General features: G+C 35.7%; 1 protein-coding gene across 2 annotated transcripts in view; it reads right to left on the bottom strand.

Moving 5' to 3' along the window:
- Positions 1 to 22,725, bottom strand: part of LOC143230010 (transcription factor AP-4-like) — a 127,876-nt gene that overhangs the window by 8,376 nt on the left and 96,775 nt on the right. The window contains exons 1-2 of one of the 2 annotated variants that reach the window (XM_076462955.1): positions 7,192 to 7,430; positions 5,349 to 5,514 (exon numbers count right to left, since the gene is read on the bottom strand). In XM_076462955.1, coding sequence (XP_076319070.1) covers positions 5,349 to 5,514; positions 7,192 to 7,226 — 201 coding nt within the window. In that variant the 5' untranslated portion in view covers positions 7,227 to 7,430. Of the gene's footprint in view, positions 1 to 5,348; positions 5,515 to 7,191; positions 7,431 to 22,725 lie in introns of those variants that run through there. The other variant, XM_076462954.1, reaches the window with a different exon arrangement.

The following is a 22,725-nucleotide window of genomic DNA, read 5'->3' as shown; positions in this document are numbered from 1 at the left end:
CCTTCTCACAAAGGGTGAGAGATATTACTGTCTTTACTGAGGAAATAAATTCTACCAAAAGGTTGTAAACTGAAGGTCTAATTCGGTATTAGTTGATGCAAGTGTTTAATATCAGTAAATACACATATGCTAACATGAACGTTTAAACTTTAGTATCATTAACTAGGTACCATTTCTAAATACAACAAATAATAGTTACATAAGTTGCACTGAGATAGAAATCCAAGTAAACATTTCAAAACAAATTAACAGTTTTCAGAGGATACGGCTAATATAGCAGCAACTGTCAGACGATACAACACAGCAGTAACTGTCAGATGATATAGTTAACACAGCAACAACTGTCAAATAATATAGTTAACACAGTAGCAAATGTCACATGATATAAGTATTATGACATAAGTATACACGAATGAAAGAAAAATCGTCCACAAAACAAATCAAACCCCTGGTGTCAACGGGAGTTATTTAGAACTACCGACACCCACACGCTCAGCATGAGAGAGTGTAGCTCGATCTATTTTTTTCGTTTTCTTCAAAAGTTGCACCGGAAAATATGGTGTAATAACATAGCATACTTGTCTTCTATTGTAAGTTACTTCCAGTTTTTAAGAGTTTAAAGTTTCCATAACCTTATTTTTTTAATCACTATAGCATTACTTTCTGTAATTGTAAAATTCACGACTGAGACTGGAATTCGAATAATTACCATCTCACGCACCGTTCCACCGTTCCATTATTTGTTATTTTAAACCATGGCCCAAATGGCTCATCCAACCCTACTATCAAACAATTTATTCTATTTACAATCAACAAGTTAAAGTAGCCTCGGGATTTTTTGAACGACCGTTTAAAAACAAAACTGCACTTATCGAAACCACGAGCAGTCAACCAATCTTTCTACTCAGAGATCTAACAACCTGAACGGCGGCAAATCTCGCGACACCCGTACCTCTCAAAACTACAACCGTTGTGAATGAAAACCGGCGCGATTGAACTGGCACTTTAAGTGGTGGTCCAACATTCCAACAGTGCCCTGAGAAGTGGGTCGTGTGTGCGTGTCTATACACAGCCCTACCCAGTTGCAGCTGGCGAGGGAAGACTTCCGGCCACCCATCGCTTTTCTGTACCATTCTAGAAACATTTTCTCGAAGAAGAACTATCGACCATGACGACTAAACTGGACACCAATATTTGTAAATTCTGCAAGCGAGCGTATAATTTACAGATTCCTTACTATCATAATGTATAATTTGATATGTGCAGTTAGGGCTAGTTAGACTTTGTTTCTAACGTTAAAAAATACGTAAATAAGAAAAAAACAAGACGAATAAATAACAGCACCATAAATACACCCATACTAGTAATAATATTACTATTTAATATTATTTTAAACGGGTAAGTGAAACAAATTAATATATTTAAACAACCTATAAATGGATATTGTTTCGCTTCATGAGAAACTGAACTTAGAAGTAAAAAACAAACAGGCAGACTTGCTAAAAACGTAAAGTAGAATCACAAATGGTATTTATTTTTTGCAGTCTGGTTCGAGAAGGACACATCGAGAACAAGGTGAATTCCGCTACGACTTGGCAAGCACTGGAGGAGGGTTTATACTTATAGCCGTGAGGGAAATTCTTCAAAGAACGTTGCCACTGCGTACAGTAAGCACGAACGCTTGAAATTCCTAGCCAAATATGGTAAACCGGCAACGCTCTGACGCGTTAAGAACTTTCTATACGCGCCAGAAAAATGAGTTGAAAATCAATTTCACAAGTTCGAACACGCTTCCCAGGCATAAGATAATGTTAAATTATACTGTACATTTTGAAAGTGAATTTTGATCAAAGCAAGCTAGGTACACGGATCAGAACTAAAAATATCCACCTCGACATGAGTATAGCTATTTAAATATGATTTGCAAATTCCACTGTTTATAATTATTAGAATACATTGATTTATCAGTGGGCAAAAAACACTATTCAAGCCATATGTGTACTAACACACACACGTACACTAATAAAAGTCGTCAACATGGCATCCAAACTTTCTAATAGTATATTTACACATACGTAAAGATGAACAAACTATATCAACATTTTATCAACACCGCTGCTGGTTGTGTATGGTATTTTAATAAAAACCTTCAATTCGGAAAATAGTCCAACAGTAACGCAAAACAAGAAGTGAGAACAAAATCAAGTTGTTTCCAATTTAACCAATACATGATCGAAACAGCTTATTTTTATCTTTTATGACGAAACAGATGGATGAGATATAAACATACTGAATCGGTAACGTAAAGTGGAATTACAGTGACCACTCACTCTTTGTTGTTAGTAAAGTGGAATTACAGTGACCAATCACTGTGTTGTTAGTAAAGTGAAATTACAGTGACCGCTCACTCTGTGTTGTTAGTAAAGTGGAATTACAGTGACCACTCACTCTGTGTTGTTAGTAAAGTGGAATTACAGTGACCACTCACTCTGTGTTGTTAGTAAAGTGGAATTACAGTGACCACTCATTCTGTGTTGTTAGTAAAGTGGAATTACAGTGACCTCTTACTCTGTGTTGTTAGTAAAGTGGAATTACAGTGACCACTCACTCTGTGTTGTTAGTAAAGTGGAATTACAGTGACCACTCACTCTGTGTTGTGAGTAAAGTGGAATTACAGTGACCACTCACTCTGTGTTGTTAGTAAAGTGGAATTACAGTGACCACTCACTCTGTGTTGTTAGTAAAGTGGAATTACAGTGACCAATCACTGTGTGTTGTTAGTAAAGTGAAATTACAGTGACCAATCACTCTGTGTTGTTAGTAAAGTGAAATTACAGTGATCACTCACCCTGTGTTGTTAGTTAGATACATCAATGTATATAGTATTAAATAGTAACAAACCATAATCAATATTAAATATTATACCAATACCCTGTATTACTGTAGCCAGTACATATATTGTACTCAGTCATAAGTAGGGACTTAATTAGGTCCAATATCCTGTGTTACTGTAGCCAGTACATGCATTGTACTCAGACATAAGTAGGGGCCTAGTTAGGTTTAATATTCTGTGTTACTGTAGTCGGTAAGTACAGTTCTTTGTCATTAGTAGGGGCCTAGATAAGTTCTAAATAAAGTAAATGTTTAGGTAAAATTAAGCATCTTACGTTACAATAAATCCACTTATAAATCATGTCTGTTAAAGCTGCCTAGCAAGTAATAAACTTGAAGGTTTTTTTTTTTTTCATTTGTTTTGTTTTGTTTTTGTAATTCAACTCAATGCGCCAGTTGGTCATCACACGAAAACGAACTGAACTGCTTAGTATTATATTAGGACCTGTTAACGTTTGAACCAACCTAACGGTTATTTGTCAGTCCACCTGGCAACTACAGGTAGAGGCCTCGAATCTGAGAAGAGCGTCTGTAGGAAGGAATAGAGTAGAAGAAATCACAAAAGAACTTCCGGTGGTTCGATATTAACAGATGCATTACTGTCTCTCAGCTGCTCACCAGCAATCTGTTCTGTTCTCCCGCCAAATCTATAGGCTAGCTAACTATAGGACGCCAAGGGCTGAAAGACCCCTTGTGTCACAAAGGAAGGTGCGGGTTTAAATAGGTGAACAAACGCATTCATTTTCATAACTGTGCAACAGTTGGCACTACACTAACCTGTTCAACGTTGTCTCAGTAAGAAGTATTTCTATAGACACCTTGAAATCGGACAACAACAACAACAAGATGTATAAAACAACAACAAAGTTTCTACATACTCCTCTTTTAAGCTGTTCAATAAAACTGTTTTCGGATTCCTCAACTATTTAAAAAAAAATAGTCTCAAAAATTTAAATAGAAATGCCCAGAACTGTAGGCCAACTGACTGCTCTGTATTTGCGTCACTTAAGACTTACGCTATTTGGTTTTAAAATATAATTATTATTTTTTTAACCTCTAGCTCTAACTCTGCTTGCATGGATGCCACCTGTTAGGCATTGTTATCACTATAAACCGTTTAAATACCTGAACTTTTAACACTGGTATCTTACGAAACTTAATTCATTTTTGGTTCCAAATAGTTATGAACATTTCAGGTTTTACATATTACCACTAAGCCAATTTAACGTCGACACGTATTAATTAGACAAAATATTTGGAATGCCTAGCAAAACGTATCTGGGAAATAATCGTTTTTTGTTGGATTTCTTTTTTCAGTTTTGTCCTTTCAAAAATAACTTGAAAACTGGTTAATAAATACTATAAAAGATTCACTTGTTTCGGATAGCTATACAATTGCTATCTCCGCATGCGGTACCTAATTTTAAACCGATAAACTAAAATAAGTTATTTGCGAGTATCGTCAGCTCTTGGGCTTCTCCAACTGAATAGTTAGGTCCGCTTCTTGTACAAAGAAAATTGTGACAAAAAAGTTACTTGGCCCATCCAAGATATACTTCAAAACGTACACAACGCCCTAGCACTGTCTTTTGCCACAGTAGGCTTAGCAACGAGTAGAATACTGACGCTTTCCTGTTGACGATGTCCCTAATCACGTGACCAAGCTGACATTTATCAATAATACACAGCTTGTCTTCATATTATGAGCAACAGGCCTCCGTAATTAAAGACACAAATATTACATCTTTAAATAGCACATATATTTCAGACGTCTTTTAAAAATAATAAATTTTAAAAGTTCAGCGCACCAAAAAATAAATTATATACGAAAACCTTGTCTTTTCATTCACAATTATATCACACGAGGCTCGGGCTGTTACAAGATATTAGCACAAGCGTTGTTGACACTAATAACTACGAAAATTAAAAACAGTAATTCCAATCTAACCCACGGTTACGGTTTACAGATACTTTATTTTCTGTAGAATGTTTTCCTTTATTTTTCGTGAAAAATTCTTATATCCAAATGAAAAAAAGAGAGAGAAAAAAACTAACTCGTTTTCAGTGGTCGGAACCATGCACCAAATATTAATGCGCAGTAAGTACCTAAAAAAGCTTTCTACACAACTAGATATACGTAATTTATGTAAACGTTTCTCACCAAAATCAATATTTAAGGTCTATTTCCATTTACGCCAAAGTAACTATATCTACTAAAGCTCTTGTGGTCTGTAATCAGTTGTACTTGTATTTACGGTTCTTTATCGCATTTCATGTGTATTCTAATACGTAAATACGATAACTGTGTGGTGTAAAATACTTCTAATAATATGTATACCTTGTACATACAACTATTAACTTTAGTTTGTCACCAAAACTCACTACACTGTTACAACCCTATTAAACACTACTGCTCGAGATTCTCTCTATTTATATATATATATATATATATATACCTTGCTCAGTTTCTCTCCTTCATTTAAGGGCAACAACGCCCTCAGTGACTGAAACCCTGCGTTGATGCTTTGCATACGTCTTCGTTCGTTATTATTCGCTATTTCTCGTCGTATTCGCTTCTCGTGTTCTAACTGTGTTTTCGGAGATATTGGCTGGTTACCAAGTCTGAAATGTAATTTTTATATAAAAATTATAATTATTTCTGTCCATACTGTATTCATCAGTACAACTGAATATATACAATGAAAATATTCATGATGTAAAACAAGTCATCTTAAGAATATATCGATGATTAAAGTTACTTATTAATTTTGCTTAGCTATTAAAATACACCTTTGTATAATGTATTATGGTTTGCAAGTTAGCTATTCTGTTATTAGTTTTCGATAAATGGTTATTCAAAATATATTAGCAAATTTTTAGACACTGCAAATTGACTACAAAGCTTAATGAGATTATAAATTATCGTTTTCTGTTTTCGTTAAAATAAAATTTAAACTAATTCATAAGCTTTATTAAAGTTGTTTTTTTAATACATAAAAATACCGGTTGAACTTAGATTATATGTTAATGTATATCACGTACAACACACACATCCCATGACATAATTTGTCTGTCGTCAATACTACCGATATTACTTCTTCCACTTGGCACAATGCCAAAGTTTTTACCGCCATTGTTTTATTCCACTGTAGTGGGTGTGAAACTTCACTGTAGCCGGCTTTATGCCAGGATGTTTTGCCGGTTTTTAGGGCCGGCAGATGTAAAACGAGTATTTACATATACAAAATATACGATCAAAAGATATGCTTTTATGTACTTGCGTTCATAAACTGTTGGTATAAGATGGTGTGTACGGGTAAATAAATTATAACACAATGCCCTATTTCATCACAATTTCTTGGATATTTTTCTTACATTGGAGGTTCTGAATTGAAAACCAGAGGCACGTTTAACTCGCATCTGTTCAATTTATTCCAAAGTCTTTCGAGAAATATGTATGTTTGTATATATACATATATATACTTCCCACAGCTAATGAAATTTACGCTTACGAGTATGGATAATCTTAAAACAGTTATAATTATTGTGCTAATTCCCATATAACCTGTGTCGCCAATGTCAACACTGCCGACCTTACTACAGTAGGCCTAAGTGTTATTGATATTCAACTCTATACAAGTTTAACAACCGATACACTATTTTATTATAAAACCACAACTGTGACAAAAATTGTGAACACATTTGAAACACGCTACGTATATCTTGACAAAATGTAGTGAAGTTAACAAGCGTTAACTGCAAAATAAAACTTAGAAATCATGTATAACTATAACTACAAGTTATGTTTCAATAGGGGTATGTACAATTAAACTTACAAGCGGTTCCCAGCCATTAACGAAGTTAAATTCTTAGGCTAAAGACACTGATGTAAAGAGAATGCCAACCACAATTATACCAATATACTTACAACGTACAAAATACAAGTTAATGTAAACAAATAACTTATTCAAATGTCATTACACACCGAGTGCCTAAATCAACCAATTACAAATATTATAACAATAATAATTTTGGGATTTACTTATTAGTTTTATAACTCATTGGTTAACACATCATAAATCAAACTCCATAGTTAATAATACCAGTAATGTAATAATAATTACGAAGTATTATTCAACAGCTAATCGTTTCCGTCTTCAGTTAATACCGTAAGGCTATTGGCCCGTTCATCGGTGTGATTAGACTAGTAATTTCAATGTCAAGTTAGCGAAAACGAAAAATACCAAAATAAATGAGATGTTTATCTTCATCAACAGTAATTCAGTATTTTGTTGTTACCTGCACAGACTACCAATGCCTTCCTCTTCCTGCATTTTAGTTCTTGGAGTGTTCTTTTTCTGACACTATTTTGCTGGTATAAAGCCATCCTTTGAATTTACGTTAGAGAACGTGAAATCACAACTACAACGTCTCTAATCCACAGCCGAGTATGGTGTAACAACTGACTCTGTTTACAACAACTGACTTAATTCATCAAGAGGCTGCGTTTGGCGGGAAACGCAGTGGTGGCGAGAGCTACAGTGGTATGCTTTGCCTCAAGATGAATTTAATAGAGCTAGTTGAACTATATTTTATGAAGCAGAATTTTATAATTCTCATATATTTATTAATATTACTAAAAATGATGAAAGCAGTTAAACAATTTTGAAATAAAGCTTGTTTCTTTCTGCTCTCTTTGCTATTGCGGATGTTTGTTAAAACAACATAAAGAATCAGCTGGAGCGGTGACAGTCATAGCGTAGGTTTACACGCGCCAGCTGTCCATGGTAAAGGTTAGGAGAATTTAAGTAATTTAGCAAGTAACAGACTCAGAATTCACAATATTTTATAACAAATACCAACTTGTTAATAATATTTAATTATAAAATTTAATTAAATGTAAAAATATTAAAAATTTACTTATTCTTTTTCCTGTTTTTTGGTTACACATTAACATAAGTTTAAATACTATTTCCATATTCTTACTAGTAAAACTTCCTGTTTAACCGGTAGCATCCAATCACACACGTAGAAATACGCGTAGGTTTTCGTCTGGAAAGATATGTCGTTGGATCTTAGTTTTAGAATTGAAAAAAACAAACAAAAAGAAACACGAAAATGATTTATTTCAAGTTAAATTCTTCAAAATTAATTCGCTTTTTGAAAGCATAGAATCTTGAAATTATTACAAGAGTTAAAAATATATATAATTTTAGTATATAACCGAAATTATAATAATTTTATAATACGTCGAAAGAGTTTACGTATTATTTCTGGTATAAAATTTTTCAAAACGTAAATAAGGCCACAACACACTGTGTAAACCAAGCTTAGAATATTACTATTGAACGTGAATGTGTTGTGTTTTCTTATATCAAAGCCACATCGTGATAACTGCTGAACCCACCGAGGGAATCGAACCCCTGATTTCAGCGTTGTAAATAAAACATAGTCTCGAAACCTGGATGGTTAGGTTAAAAGCCTCACGATCTACCGACTGAGTTATCCGGGCCTCATATTTGTTTTCTTTATCAGTTTAGTACCTTCATTGTAATGGGTTTTACAATTAATGTTAACTTTAAACTTCCTGCCCAAAGTAAGTAGTTTATGTAAATAATTCCATCTTTAAAGCTATTATGCCAAGTGATAATTCAAGAACTAATGTCAAATTTTATTGTTCAAATTCAATGGTTCAAACAAAGAAAAGCAATTTTTAACATACTGTCCAAAGTTAATAGTTTGAGAAGGGATAGCAATTTTAACGTTAATATACAGAGGAATTAATTTATCTAGATAATAATAACGTTTATATTGTAGTTTCTAGTTCAGTATTTGCTAGGAGCGGATGTTTATTTCATGTTTACTGTAGTGTAGTGTACACCCAGCATGGCCAGGTGGCTAAGGCGCTTAACTCTTAATATGAGGGTCGCAGGTTCGAATTCCCGTTATACCAAACATGCTCGTCCTTTCAGCGATGAGGGCGTTAAAATGTGACGATTAATCCCCCCCAATTCGATGGTAAAAGAGTAGCCTAAGAGGTGGCGCTGAGTGGTGATGACTAACTGCTTTCCCTCTAGTCTTACACTGCTAAGACACTCGACTCGTAACACGAGAATGCCCGACACGACCAGGTGGGTTAAGACACTCGACTCGTAACACGAGAATGCCCGACACGGCCACATGGGTTAATACACCGTCAAAGGCCCGACATGGCCACGTGGGTTAAGACACTCGACTCGTAACACGAGAATGCCCGACACGGCCAGGTGGGTAAAAACACCGTCAAAGGCCCGACATGGCCAGGTGGGTTAAGACACTCGACTTGTAACACGAAAATCGAGGGTTCGAATCCCCGTCACATCAAACATGCTAGCCCTTTCAGCCATGGGGGATTATAATGTGAGGGTCAATCCCACTATTCATTGGTAAAAGAGTAGCCCAAGAGTTGGCGGTGGGTGGTGATAATTAGCTGCTTTCCCTTTAGTCTTACACTGCTAAATTAGGGATGGCTAGCGCAGATAGCCCTCGTGTAGCTTTGCGCAAACTTCAAAAAAGAAAAACCCCATCAATAGATGTTTCTGAAGCGTTCTTAGTAACTTGGCGAAACCGTATGTGAACATTTAGTGAAGTTATCAGTAAACCAGTATACCTGAATTATCACGAAAGTCACATTTCTAATACATTTACTCTAAACCGTATTTTGACAAAGAGTAATACGTTTAAATGATTAAAATTTTTTTCTCTTTTGCATTAAAATGTTTGTTTTCCTTGTTTTATCATTACTGAATTATATTCAAGAATTTTGACCTGATAGTTTTATATTTGTACACAGAGTTAACGCTTTTGTGTACAATTTAATGCTGTGGCTGTTGTTTGTTAATTTAGTGGATTAAATGTAATTTCTGTTTGATTATATTTGGGAGAAGTTCATATCTTGAAGAGTTATATCATCTTGGACCCTGGAGTGGCCTAATGGTTAAAGTGCCGGGCAGCGAACTGAGAGCTATAAAATAACAATTAATCCCTTCATTCGGTTTGAAGCTGGTAAAATTATTGTGGTTGCTGAATGGCTGAATTACACCTGGACAGTAATTCAAATCTAAGGATTGCTAAAGCTGAACCTTAAGGATCTCTGCGTCGTCAGTTTTTTTATATCTGTGTGTAAAGTGACGTTCTTGTTGAAATATCAATACACCGATGTTTTTGTTTATATAATACAAGAGAACAGAAAATGCAAGTGGATTTACTGATGATAAGTTATCTTGGCTGTAAGAACGCCATGACGAGTGCAAGATGGATTTAATTTTTATACTCGAAAAGTAGAACACATCGCCTTGTGATGCACGCTCTTATGTTTTTATTTTATAAATGACTTTATCGGGTGTTTTCTTTTTATTGTTTGTTTGTTGTTTGAGAGTATAGTAGCAGTTGCTAATGTATTGTATCTCTTTCCTGTCTTTAAGACAGGATTAATATGTCTGCCTGATTTAGATGCAAAGTCGTGTTTCAAGGTCTAAGATTTAGGCCTTAAAACAGCGTGGTATACGTTAAAAAACAACTTTAAAACTTTAAATGATATCAATAACTATACGCCCCCGTGTGGTAACGTCGATAAACTAAAATTAATCATAATTTGTTATTCTTTGTTTCATAGTCCTTTACACAAGTGACCTAAAATATTTGGATAACATGTCACATATCTTCACAATTAATTATTTGTTATCGTTACAATTAGTCCAACTTGGGCTCTAAGCACAAAGGTACCAGCCTAAACTCTAAACTCACTGGTCAACTGACGCTTCAGAAAGAAGAGGAAGGTACCAACTTAAGACTCTAAAGTCATTAGTCAACTGACACTTCAGAAGGAAGAAAAAAATGGCAGCTTAAGGCTCTGAACTCATTGGTCAGTTTATGCTTCGACAAAACTTAACGAGCAAGGTATGTTATTACTGATTGAGAATCAATACAAGCTTACCGAAAGTATATTCCCAGCTATCTTAAGGCACAACTACTATTATTATGTGAATTGTAACTGTGAGCTCACTTTTGTGAAAAGAATGTGGCAGATGGCTGTCACGTGATCTGATATACACATTTTAGTGGTATATAAAAGTAGTTTGATTTTTAGGAATTTCGCGCAAAGCTACACAACCATAGGAGGGCTATCTGTGCTAGCCGTCTCTAATTTAGCAATATGAGACTAGAAGGAAACAGTTCTCACCACTCGCCGCCATCTCTTGGGCTACTCTTTTCTTAACAAATAGTGGAATTGATCGCATCTTTATAAAGCCCCCATGGCTGAAAGGGCGAGCATGTTTGGGTATTACGGAGATTTGAACCCACGACCCACACTTTGCAAGTCTATCCCCCTAACCACTTTAAGTACAAACACCAATCTTCAAAACTACAGCCACGGAAAGTTTCCATGTTGTTCCTTTTCCATTTTTACAAATCATTAGCAGTTTATTTTTTTTGTAGTTGAAAAATAATGTTCCTCATCCCTTTTAACTAGATGAAGACACTATCAGATATATAAATCTGTTTACTGTAGAAGGTGTTATTTAGTGATCTAATATTATTTAAACTAGATGAAGACACTATCAGATATATAAATCTGTTTTGTAAAGAAGGTGTTATTTAGTAATCTAATATTAGTTAAACTAGATGAAGACACTATCAGATATATAAATCTGTTTAGTGTAGAAGGTGTTATTTAGTGATCTAATATTATTTAAACTAGATGAAGACACTATCAGATATATAAATCTGTTTTGTAAAGAAGGTGTTATTTAGTAATCTAATATTAGTTAAACTAGATGAAGACACTATCAGATATATAAATCTGTTTAGTGTAGAAGGTGTTATTTAGTGATCTAATATTAAATGGTATTTCTTTTCATAACAAGAAAGTTAAAAATAATTATTTTAAAGGTGATAGCTGTGGCAAGTTTGGTCGTAGTTCGATAGGAGTCGTATGTTGTCTGTGTGTGTGTGTGTGTGGTTCAATCGTTGCAGTATCGTTGACGCCAAGTTACTCGAATCTTCGATGTTTTTCTCTTTACCATTACATCGTCATGTAGTTTATAAAAGGTTCGAGGCCTCAGTGAACAGTGTATGAATACAGGTGACCAAGGGATCAAGTAGTCACAAATAAAAGTTGGGAAACGTTAAGTTAGCTGATGTGTGAGTGATTAGTCATAATGGGCGGTATGTTAAAGCGAATTTCACAGTTTTATAGAGTGAATGAGAATAATTTCTCTTGTCAAAGGTTCTAAAGTAATTGAATTCGCCTGTGTGTACTTTGACGAAAAGAATACTATTATTGTTTGAGGTACAATTTTGTTAACCAACAAGGTAACGTAAGTGAATGTATCGCACATTGTATAGTATGAAGCAAAGTAGAAAAAATCAGTTAATCTTGCAAATTCGATTATAAAATAATTAAATCGGCCTGCGTGGACATTTGACAAGAAAGTGAAATTTTGTAGAGTTTCAGATAATCTTGTGTTTTCCTATAGTGTGAAGAATTTTTGCATATACCTTTGACTTGTTTCGAATATATTGTTTAAAAACAAGTGACTTGCGTGCTTTCTGTTTATTGTTCAAATTTATCACCAGTAACTCACAAACACTTACACTAAAAGAATCCTAATCTGGAAATAGAGAGGATAAGAGTACAATTTAGAATCGTCATGCTCACCCAACAGAAAGATGAAGGACCCAAATTGTCCAAATCTGATGAACACAGAATGACGTGGATGGTTTCTTGGAGAGATATGAAAGATATTCACCGAAAGTCGGAACTGGGACAAAGCAACTGAGCAGACTGTGTCAATTCACTTCTTACAAAAGAAGGTCTACAAGTATGTGCAGGCATGACTTCAGAAAATTTTATAGACTATGACAAATTAAAAGTGGTCTTGCTAAAACGATATGAACTTCTGGAATAAAGTTTTTATTGGAAGTTCAGAGATGTGACATTGGATAAAATATATTTCAGTTTGTGTCACTTCTATCACGATATAGACTGACATGGCTAAATGTGACAGTAGTTTTGAGGGACAGTTCTTTATCAGATGCTCAACTGACATTCCACTATTCCTAAAGGAGAGAACACCAAGAAACACGGATGAGATGATCAAACTAGCAGAACGGTTTATGAAAGTTCATGAAGGGGGTATAGTGGGCAACTCCAAGAACACGAAGTTAAAATCGAAACCAATGGTGGCTTAATAGGAACAGAAGTCTACCAAAGATGACAGAAGATTAAAAAACAGATGCTATGTTCGTTATAAAACAGGACACATTGCAAAAGAGTGCAAGACCATCACGAACAAGCAAACACAGAAATCTAAACATAAAACAGGTAGAGCTAATTATAAATATGGTGCTGACAAACAACAAGAAAATTGTAACTGGCATTATGGGTGCTGCAGTCAAAACAAACAATAAAACAATTCTTGATGACGTGAAACCCACTTGAATTAAAAACGTATCTCAGGACGGCTGGTATGGTATTAACACTTTTACTAATAAAGCAGAGAACAACGTTTCGACCTTCCTAGATCATCTGCAGGTTGGTCGACCTAGAAAGGTCGAAATGTTGTTTTCTGCTTATAAATAAAAGTGTTAATACCCATACCAGCCTTTCTGAGATACAGAATTAATAAACCACTTCAGATGTAGCACAAGAAGAAAGTGACGTCCATGATTGATCAGTGCATGACTAATTGTCAGATCAAGTTAGCAAATGGATCAACAGCAGTTATTGGAGCATGTTACATATATTGATAGGTGCCAAAAACTCACAACTTGGCAGTGGGTGAAAGCTATGTTGAGAACAAGAAAATGAAAGTTCTAAGAGACACTGGGTGCAGTATTGAAGCAGTGAGAACCAGTCTAGTATTTAATAATCAGATGACATACAAGGTACATTTGTGTGTGCTAACTGATGGAACAGTGAGAAAGTTTCCCATAAAGGTAGATATTCCGTAATAAATCTCAGGTTTATCTCTTATCATTCAAGTACGTATCAAGTTTTCCCTTAAATCCCTTTCAATTAACTGCATTCACCAAATCCAAAGTCAACCTGTTCCAGAGGCCAGTCACTCTGCTAAAAACATAAAACTGAAGATGGCGTAAAACTGAAGATGGCGTAATTGTGTCTCACAGTCTTACTATTCTCACCATGAAATATGGGAAAAAAATTTATGGCTTATCAACAAAATCAGTGCCTGAAACAACCTCAAACAGGTTTCAAGTTTTTTCTCAAGACAAAACAAGATCTTAGCCAATCCGCTCCAGATTTTATCTCAGTAGTCATTCTCTGAATCTTTAAAAAAATCTCAATGTTCTTTCTTAGGTACGAAACCCAAGACTGGGCACAGCACTTCAGATGTTGCCTAACTGATGGCCTGTACAATGACATTATAACCCCTTTACAAACTTGTGTTCGGTATACCTGTACAAACAACCAAAAATTCTACCATCAGCATCAGCACATTGCTCAATTGACTTGAGAAACTGATCAACCACTACACCAAGACCTTGTTCTTGTACAACACTTTGAGGTCATTCTCATCAAAATTATTGATATAATCTACATTCATTCATTTGCATTTAATATGGTTAAAAGTAACGTGCCACTAACTATGATTAAACGTAATGTGCCATTTATTATTATTAAAGAAACATGACATTTATTATTATTAAAAGTTTTGTTTGTTTGTTTTTTAGAATTTCGCGCAAAGCCTTTGAAAGGCTATCTGCGCTAGCCGTCCATAATTTAGAAGTATAAGACTAGAGGGAAGGCAGCTAGTCATCATCACTCACCGCAAACTGTTGAGCTACTCTTTTACCAAAGAATAGTGGGATTGACCGTCACATTATTACGGCCCCACGGCTGAAAGGGCAACTCAAGAAACAGAGGAATTTAAACAGAATTTATTCAACGTATATGTATTTATGACAAACCAACTCTGATTTTGAACTAATGAAGCTCTCAATCAGCTGCAACCTATGCTCAGGTCAATACCGTTTCAATTTTGAAACGTCCACAGCATAGAGTGAGCGTAGTACTTTATGGTATCCCACAGATTCGACGACATTTGATGGAAGATGAAAAGAAAAAAAAAGAAACAAAAATAAAATAAAGTTAAAAACAATTAAAAGTAGACAAAAAAAGCAAAAATGTAGAATAGGAATTAGAAGAATAAAAAACAAGATTTATAGAAGAATAATGAACAACTTTTATCTAATAGATAAGATGGCGGAAACGACAGTAAATCAACAAAAAAAATCAAAAGGATTACAACAATAAAATTACAAATATCATCATTAGTATAAGTAAACAGTATCATTTTTGTTTATACTTTGTATTTACGGCATGGTTAGGTGATTAAGGCATTTGCCTCTTAATCCAAGGGTCACGGGTTTGAATCCCCAACTGACATTAGTACATTATTTGAATACACTGTTTGTTGGTAAGCGCAAAGCTACATACCGAGCAATCTGCTTCTAACCACCACAAATACCAAAACCAGGTTTTTAGAGGTGTAAGCTCTCAGGTATTCCACTGAGCTACTGGAGGGAGTGACAGACGTAAAGAAACTAGTCCACCTACAATTAACAGATTCAGGGTTGAGAACACTTACAAGACTCTGGTTTTACAACCACCATCGCTCAACCTGAACTGGTAATTAAAGGTGGAATATTCTAGATTAATACAAAGTTGTTGGTGTGCAGTTTGTCGTAATTACATATTTCGCTACATATCTTTTTATTTGCCTTCGGTGGCTGAGCGATAAGTTCGAGGGCTTATAATACTAAACATCGGAGTTCGATACACGTGAGTCAAATAACCTCATATATAGCTATGTGGTTAATAACAACATTGTCGTCGATTATAGTGTAAAGTATTTAAAATCGGCCTTTAAATATATTACAAATAAGTCATTTATTTGTTAAATTATGTAATTAATAAATGTTTCAATTCTTGATTTTCGAAACGCCCTATTTCATTTCATTGTATAAACAATGAATTGTAATTTTGCTCTGCAACGTTTGAACAATGTATAGGGCATTAAAGAAGTGCAGTTGTTTACGAGATAGATAAATAAATGAAACACTTCACGAGCTATGAACGACACGTGTCGTCAGTACAGCTGCACCGACAGAGCGGAAATCCTCTAATCAGCTGTAGTTATCACGTGACTCCAGTTTTCCAGGCATTTCGCCCAAGTCTTGTTATCACTTTAGCTTCATTTCCATTTTTGAACTCTCACCAAATCACCCTTCAAGCTCGGTTAGACAATCCCAAAGAAGACATAGTAGTTTCCTGTTTTTGAAGTATAAATTTATTCAGGTATGACTATCATACGTTCTTGCAACTAAAATTGTAAACAGAAACTGCGCGTGTTAAGAGTTTCTGTAAGGAACTACATCCTGGGTCTAACAGCAACGAACAATATAAAATATTCATAAGTCGGCTGGTATTTGTTTGAAACTTTAATTAAAATAAAGAACATAATTTTATTTTACTTAAAAGTGTTAACACCTATACCAGCCATTTAATAAATACATTTTTACTTCAAGTGGGAGGGGGGAAGCGACTCGTAATCTGAGGGTCGCGGGTTCGCATCCCCGTCGCGCCAAACATGCTCGCCCTTTCAGCCGTGGGGCGTTATAATGTAACGGTCAATCCCACTATTCGTTGGTAAAAGAGTAGCCCAAGAGTTGGCGGTGGGTGGTGATGACTAGCTGCCTTCCCTCTAGTCTTACACTGCTAAATTAGGGACGGCTAGCGCAGATAGTCCTCGAGTAGCTTTGTGAGAAATTCGAAAAACAAATGAACAAACTTCAAGTGGGTTTCTAGTCATCACGAGCAACAGAAAGTATTATAGGAGGTTATATAATGTACATACCTAGGTATACACTGAAATAATAATCTATATTTCAAAGAAATTGGTTACCGTTGTCTAGTTTACACCATCTTTATCTCCCAGGTTCGTTAGTTATTCCATCTGTAGAAGTGGTGTTACATTTATTTCACCTCTTGACAAACAATGTACAAACGCACACTTTGTATCTCAACGTGTAGAAGTGGTGTTACATTTATTTCACTTCTTGACAAACAATGTACAAACGTACACTTTGTATCTCAGAACGTGTAAAAGTGGTGTTACATTTATTTCACTTCTTGACAAACAATGTACAAACGCACACTTTGTATTTCAGAACGTGTAGAAGTGGTGTTACATTTATTTCACCTCTTGACAAACAGTGTACAAACGCACACTTTTTATCTCAGAACGTGTAGAAGCGGTGTTACATTTATTTCACCTCTTGACAAATAGTGTACAAACGCACACTTTGTATCTCAGAACGTCTGGTATGGGTATAAACACTTTTATTGATAAGGAGAGAACAACGTTTCGACCTTCCTTGGTCATCTTCAGGTTAAGATATTTCACTTGTTTGTGTTTCATGACAATTTTCGTCCACTTACACACGACTGTATAATTTTCTAATTACATATTTACTATCATATATGTTTCTGAAGTCTCTTATCTTTTTGCGTTTATGGATTACATGTTAGTATACAGATAGGTAGATAAACATGATGGTAGAAAAACACGTAGGTTCAAAATATGAAGATAAAAATTAAAAACTTTAATCCGATTCTCACCAAAAGATCTGATTATAAGGATTCTTATTTTAATCTATGTATATACATATGTATGAATACACACTGTTTCCGCTTAAAGGTACTGTATGGGCCCTTTTATCGTTCATATGATGAGATGCTTTCTTCCGAAGAGAGCATATCGAAAACATTTAATATCGATTTTTGTGTTTTCTACTCTACATATGGTAGCACAATGTGCCTGAAAAAATATTATATTTATGATAATATCTGATTGCTTAATGACGTTCCAAAGAACCTCCCTCATTTCATCTTTTTTATTAATGTGTTTTAAATTATTCGAGATGTTTTAAAGATCACTGTCGTGACTATTAAGTGAAGCTAAGAACTGCATTGCCATCTGTCGATATAAATCGTTACTTTAAATAATAAATTTTGGACACGTTGATAACAAGACCGTGTTTACTTTTCTTCAGTGTAACTGCAACGCTAACTTCCATTGTTAATTATTAGTTGGAATATATTTGTTTTCAAGATTAGCTTCCTGCTCTATAAAGTGCCTTTCAAACGTTTTCACATATACCAACAATGTCACATTTTGATGAAAAAATTACAAATAATGTAAACAATTGTTTTAATAAACATGTTTTTATACAAAATTTTAACGATAAAACTTAACACTGTTATGTGTGAAGAAGGGTGAATGTCAACAACCCTGCAAAGAAAATATATAAATTAATATTTGTCCCTAAGTCTGTAACTGTCAGAATCATCTTTAGCAGCAGTCACTGCTGTAAGTATTTTAGGATAGGTCTCTACTAGCTTTGCACAATGGAATGGCATAAGTTTTGTCCATTCTTCTTGTCGAAATTGCTCCAATTCTAACAAGGTCGTTGGGAATTGTTGATGGACTGCAATTTTCAAGTCTCGCCATTAATTTCCCAATAGATTCAAGTCAGGATTTTGATTGGACCACTTCAAGACGTTCACTTTCTTCAAGTCAGGATACTGATTGGACCACTTCAAGACGTTCACTTTCTTCAAGTCAGGATTTTGATTGGACCACTTCAAGACGTTCACTTTCTTCAAGTCAGGATACTGATTGGACCACTTCAAGACGTTCACTTTCTTCAAGTCAGGATACTGATTGGACCACTTCAAGACGTTCACTTTCTTCAAGTCAGGATTTTGATTGGACCACTTCAAGACGTTCACTTTCTTCAAGTCAGGATACTGATTGGACCACTTCAAGACGTTCACTTTCTTCAAGTCAGGATTTTGATTGGACCACTTCAAGACGCTCACTTTCTTCAAGTCAGGATTTTGATTGGACCACTTCAAGACGTTCACTTTCTTCTTTTAAAATCATTCCAAAGTAGATTTGGCCTTGTACTCCGATTCATTGTCCTGCGACCGAGGTTTATGTTCTATGCCACTCAAGCAGGTTATTCTCCATAGTTCGCCTGTACTTTAAATCATCCATCTTCCTCTAAATCCAGACATTTCACTAACATGATGCTGCTATCACCATGCTTGACAGTTTGGATGGCGGTAACTGGATGATCTGCTGAGCTGAAATTACACGAGATGTAACGCTTTGAGTTTAGACCAAAAAAGCTCAATTTGTGTCTTGTCTGACCACAAAACCTTCTGTCTCGTATCTGCAGCACCATCTACATGTTCTATTACAAACTGCATAAAATATTTAAGATGATTCTTTATAGTAATAGCTTGTTTGTTTGTTTTGAATTTCGCGCAAAGCTACTCGAGGGCTATCTGCGCTAGCCGTCCCTAATTTAGCAGTGTAAGACTAGAGGGAAGGCAGCTAGTCATCACCACCCACCGCCAACTCTTGAGCTACTCTTTTAACAACGAATAGTGCGATTGACTGCACATTATAACGCCCCCAACGGCTGAAAGGGCGAGCATGTTTGGCGCCACGGGAATGCGAACCCGCGACCCTCAGATTACGAGTCGAACGCTTTAACCCACCTGGCCATGCCGGACCAGTTTTGTAATAGCTTCTTTCTTGTCACTGGCCCATACGAACCAGCTTTGTGTATGGACCAAAATATAATTGATGTATGAACACTTGACTTCCATCTCAGACATGGAACCTCCCATATTTTTCAAAGTTATTGTAGCTTATTAGTGACGTTCATAACCAGTTTTCTGTTTGCTCGGCTACCTGTTAAAACAAATTGTTTTTATGGAACTGAAAGTTTTCAACTTAATACCCCCACCTCTAATATACGCTATTGATCAGAGAGCAGTATCTGCCGACAGGTGGCCTCTAGACAGTGCAACGCTTCACTGACGGCTCAGACTTTAGTAACGTTTCACTGAATATGAGAGCTACTTCTCATGGCACGTAAGTGAAAAAATTATGTATTGCCTGAACTCTGTGATACTCGCTCCACATACCTCACGTACAATGCTCCGGTCCTTATTAGATAACAGCTAAACAGTTTTCAAGCTGAGATTGCTCATCATCGTAAAACAAAATTAAGGGGTAAAACTGTCTCCAACACTAGTTCCATTTCTTTCAGGGTAAAACATGAAACCATAAAACAGTTGGAAACTGACATCCTTCAAAACCTTTATGTTGCGTCTAATCACTGTTCATTGTACATCGTTATCAGAAGCCAATACGGAGCCATAGTTTTTATTGTGAAAAGGTCACAGCTATTGTTGATCGGTAATAGAGTAATCATGGTGTTATTTATCGTCATTAGAACGTGTAATTATTTGAAAGTGCAGGAAATAAATTATACGTCAAAAGGAATGACAATAATAGTATATAAAAGTTAGTATCGTCACTGACCAGCTGATACCAAATTTTAATCTAAAATTAGATAATTAATTCTTTATATTATAAGTTAATTCATCTCAGACACTGGTCACTGTCTGATACATGCTGCAACTAATTTGAAAATCTTGACTGGTTTATTTTGAATTTCGCGCAAAACTATTCCACTGTTTTTTCGTACAACAAAGCCACATCGGGCTATCTTCGGAACCGACGAAGGGGAATCGAACCCCTGATTTTAGTGTTGTAAATGCGTAGACATACCGCTGTATTAGTGGGGGACGAAACTATTTGAAGGTTATCTATGTTCGAAATTCATAATTTAGCAGCGATAGGCTAGAGGGAAGGTTGCTAGTCAGCACCACCCACCGCCAACACTTGGGCCACTCTTTTACCGACAAGATGAAATAATAATCAGTAATGACGAGAAAAACCCACTTGAAGAGAAAAATATATATGTAAAAATGGCTGATTTGGGTCGAGAAAAATTTTTATGCAGAGGAGTGAACAACGTTTCAACCTTCTTCGATCACCGTCAGGTTCACAAAGATGTTTTGTTTTTGGAATTTCGCACAAAGTTACTCGAAGGCTATCTGTGCTAGCCGTCCCTAATTTAGCAGTGTAAGACTAGAGGGAAGGCAGCTAGTCATCACCACCCACCGCCAACTCTTGGGCTACTCTTTTACCAACGAATAGTGGGATTGACCGTCACACTATACGCCCCCACGGCTGGGAGGGCGCGCACGTTTAGGGCGACTCGGGCGCGAAACCGCGACCCTCGGATTACGAGTCGCATGCCTTACGCGCTTGGCCATGCCAGGCCGGTTCACAAAGAATGAAAGAGGTAACTGACCGATAGCTAATCACATTGAAGGGGATTGTGTAACTCGGTGTAGGAATGTAGAGCGCGTGCTTGGGTGTTTGATTATATTTATTAATATAGGTATAAAGGTGTTCCTTTGTATTGGTTTATTTTGGGCTTGAGTTGTTGTATAAGTAAGGCTTCTTTAATTTTGCGTTTGTTTATGTTTGTTTCTTTATTTAGTATTTCAGTGTTTTCTATGGTTATGTTGTGTTTATTTGACTTGCAGTGTTCGAAAACGTGTGAAGGTGACTTTTTGTGTTCTTTGAATCTGGTTTCCAGTTTTCTACTTGAATATAGAAGTCGTGGCAGTTATCACATTGTATTTTATTTGGGTTTGTGTGTATTGGTTTAAATTTGTCTGATAGGATGCTCTTCAATTTTTGGATGTATTCATTCATGTTCGTTATGACTATAGTGTTTCCTTTATCTGCTTTTAGAATATTTATGTTTTTGTCTTGTTTTAGGTTTTTAATGGAATTAATGTCTCTTTTGTAAGATTGTTTTTATCTTTCTGTTTTATCAAATTATGTTGACCATATACTGCTACACACCATATATTCCCACATCAGCAGAAAAATAACCAACATTCGGTAAAAACTAGTAACAAAATATGACATTCCAGTTAATACCAAATTTATTCAAAAACCAGGCACAAAACTAAGGTCTACACTATGTAAAAACTACACTGACAAACACCACACCAACAATATTTATAAAATACAATGTGATAACTGCCACGACTTCTATATTCAAGTAGAAAAATGGAAACCAGATTCAAAGAACATAAAAAGTCACCTTCACACGTTTCGAACACTGCGAATCAAATAAACACAACATAACCATAGAAAACACTCAAATACTAAATAAAGAAACAAACATAAACAAACGCAAAATTAAAGAAGCCTTACTTATACAACAACTCAAGCCCAAAATAAACCAATACAAAGGAACACCTTTATATCTATATTAATAAATATAATCAAACATCTAAGCACGCCCTCTACATTCCTACACTCAGTTACACAACCCCCCTTCAAACATGTGGTCACCTATCGGTCAGTTACCTCTTTCTTTCTTTGTGAAACTGACGATGACCGAAGAAGTTCGAAACGTTGTTCGCTCCTCTGCATAAAAATTTTTCTCAACCCAAACCAACCGTTTTTACATATATATTTTTACCTGCGAATAGTGGGAGTGATCGAAACATTATAATGCTCCCACGGCTGAAAAGGGCGATCATATTTGGTGAAGGGGATTCGAATCCATGACCTGCATATTGTGCCCTAACCACTGGGTCTGATAGTCTGGAAAATGCAAGAACGTGTAATTTAACAGGAGGTCTCTCTCTGAAAAGAGGCCCGGCATGGCCAGGTGGTTAAGGCGTTCGACTCGTAATCCGAGGGACGCGGGTTCGAATCCCCGTTACACCAAACATGCTTGCCCTTTCAGCCGTCGGGGCGTTATAATGTTACGGTCAATCCCACTATTCGTTGGTAAAAGAGTAGCCCAAGAGGT

The sequence above is a fragment of the Tachypleus tridentatus genome, chromosome 10, assembly GCF_004210375.1.
Source record: "Tachypleus tridentatus isolate NWPU-2018 chromosome 10, ASM421037v1, whole genome shotgun sequence".
Lineage (NCBI taxonomy): Eukaryota > Metazoa > Arthropoda > Merostomata > Xiphosura > Limulidae > Tachypleus > Tachypleus tridentatus.
Note: the sequence above shows the minus strand (reverse complement) of the source record. Positions and strands in the feature narration are given on the sequence as shown.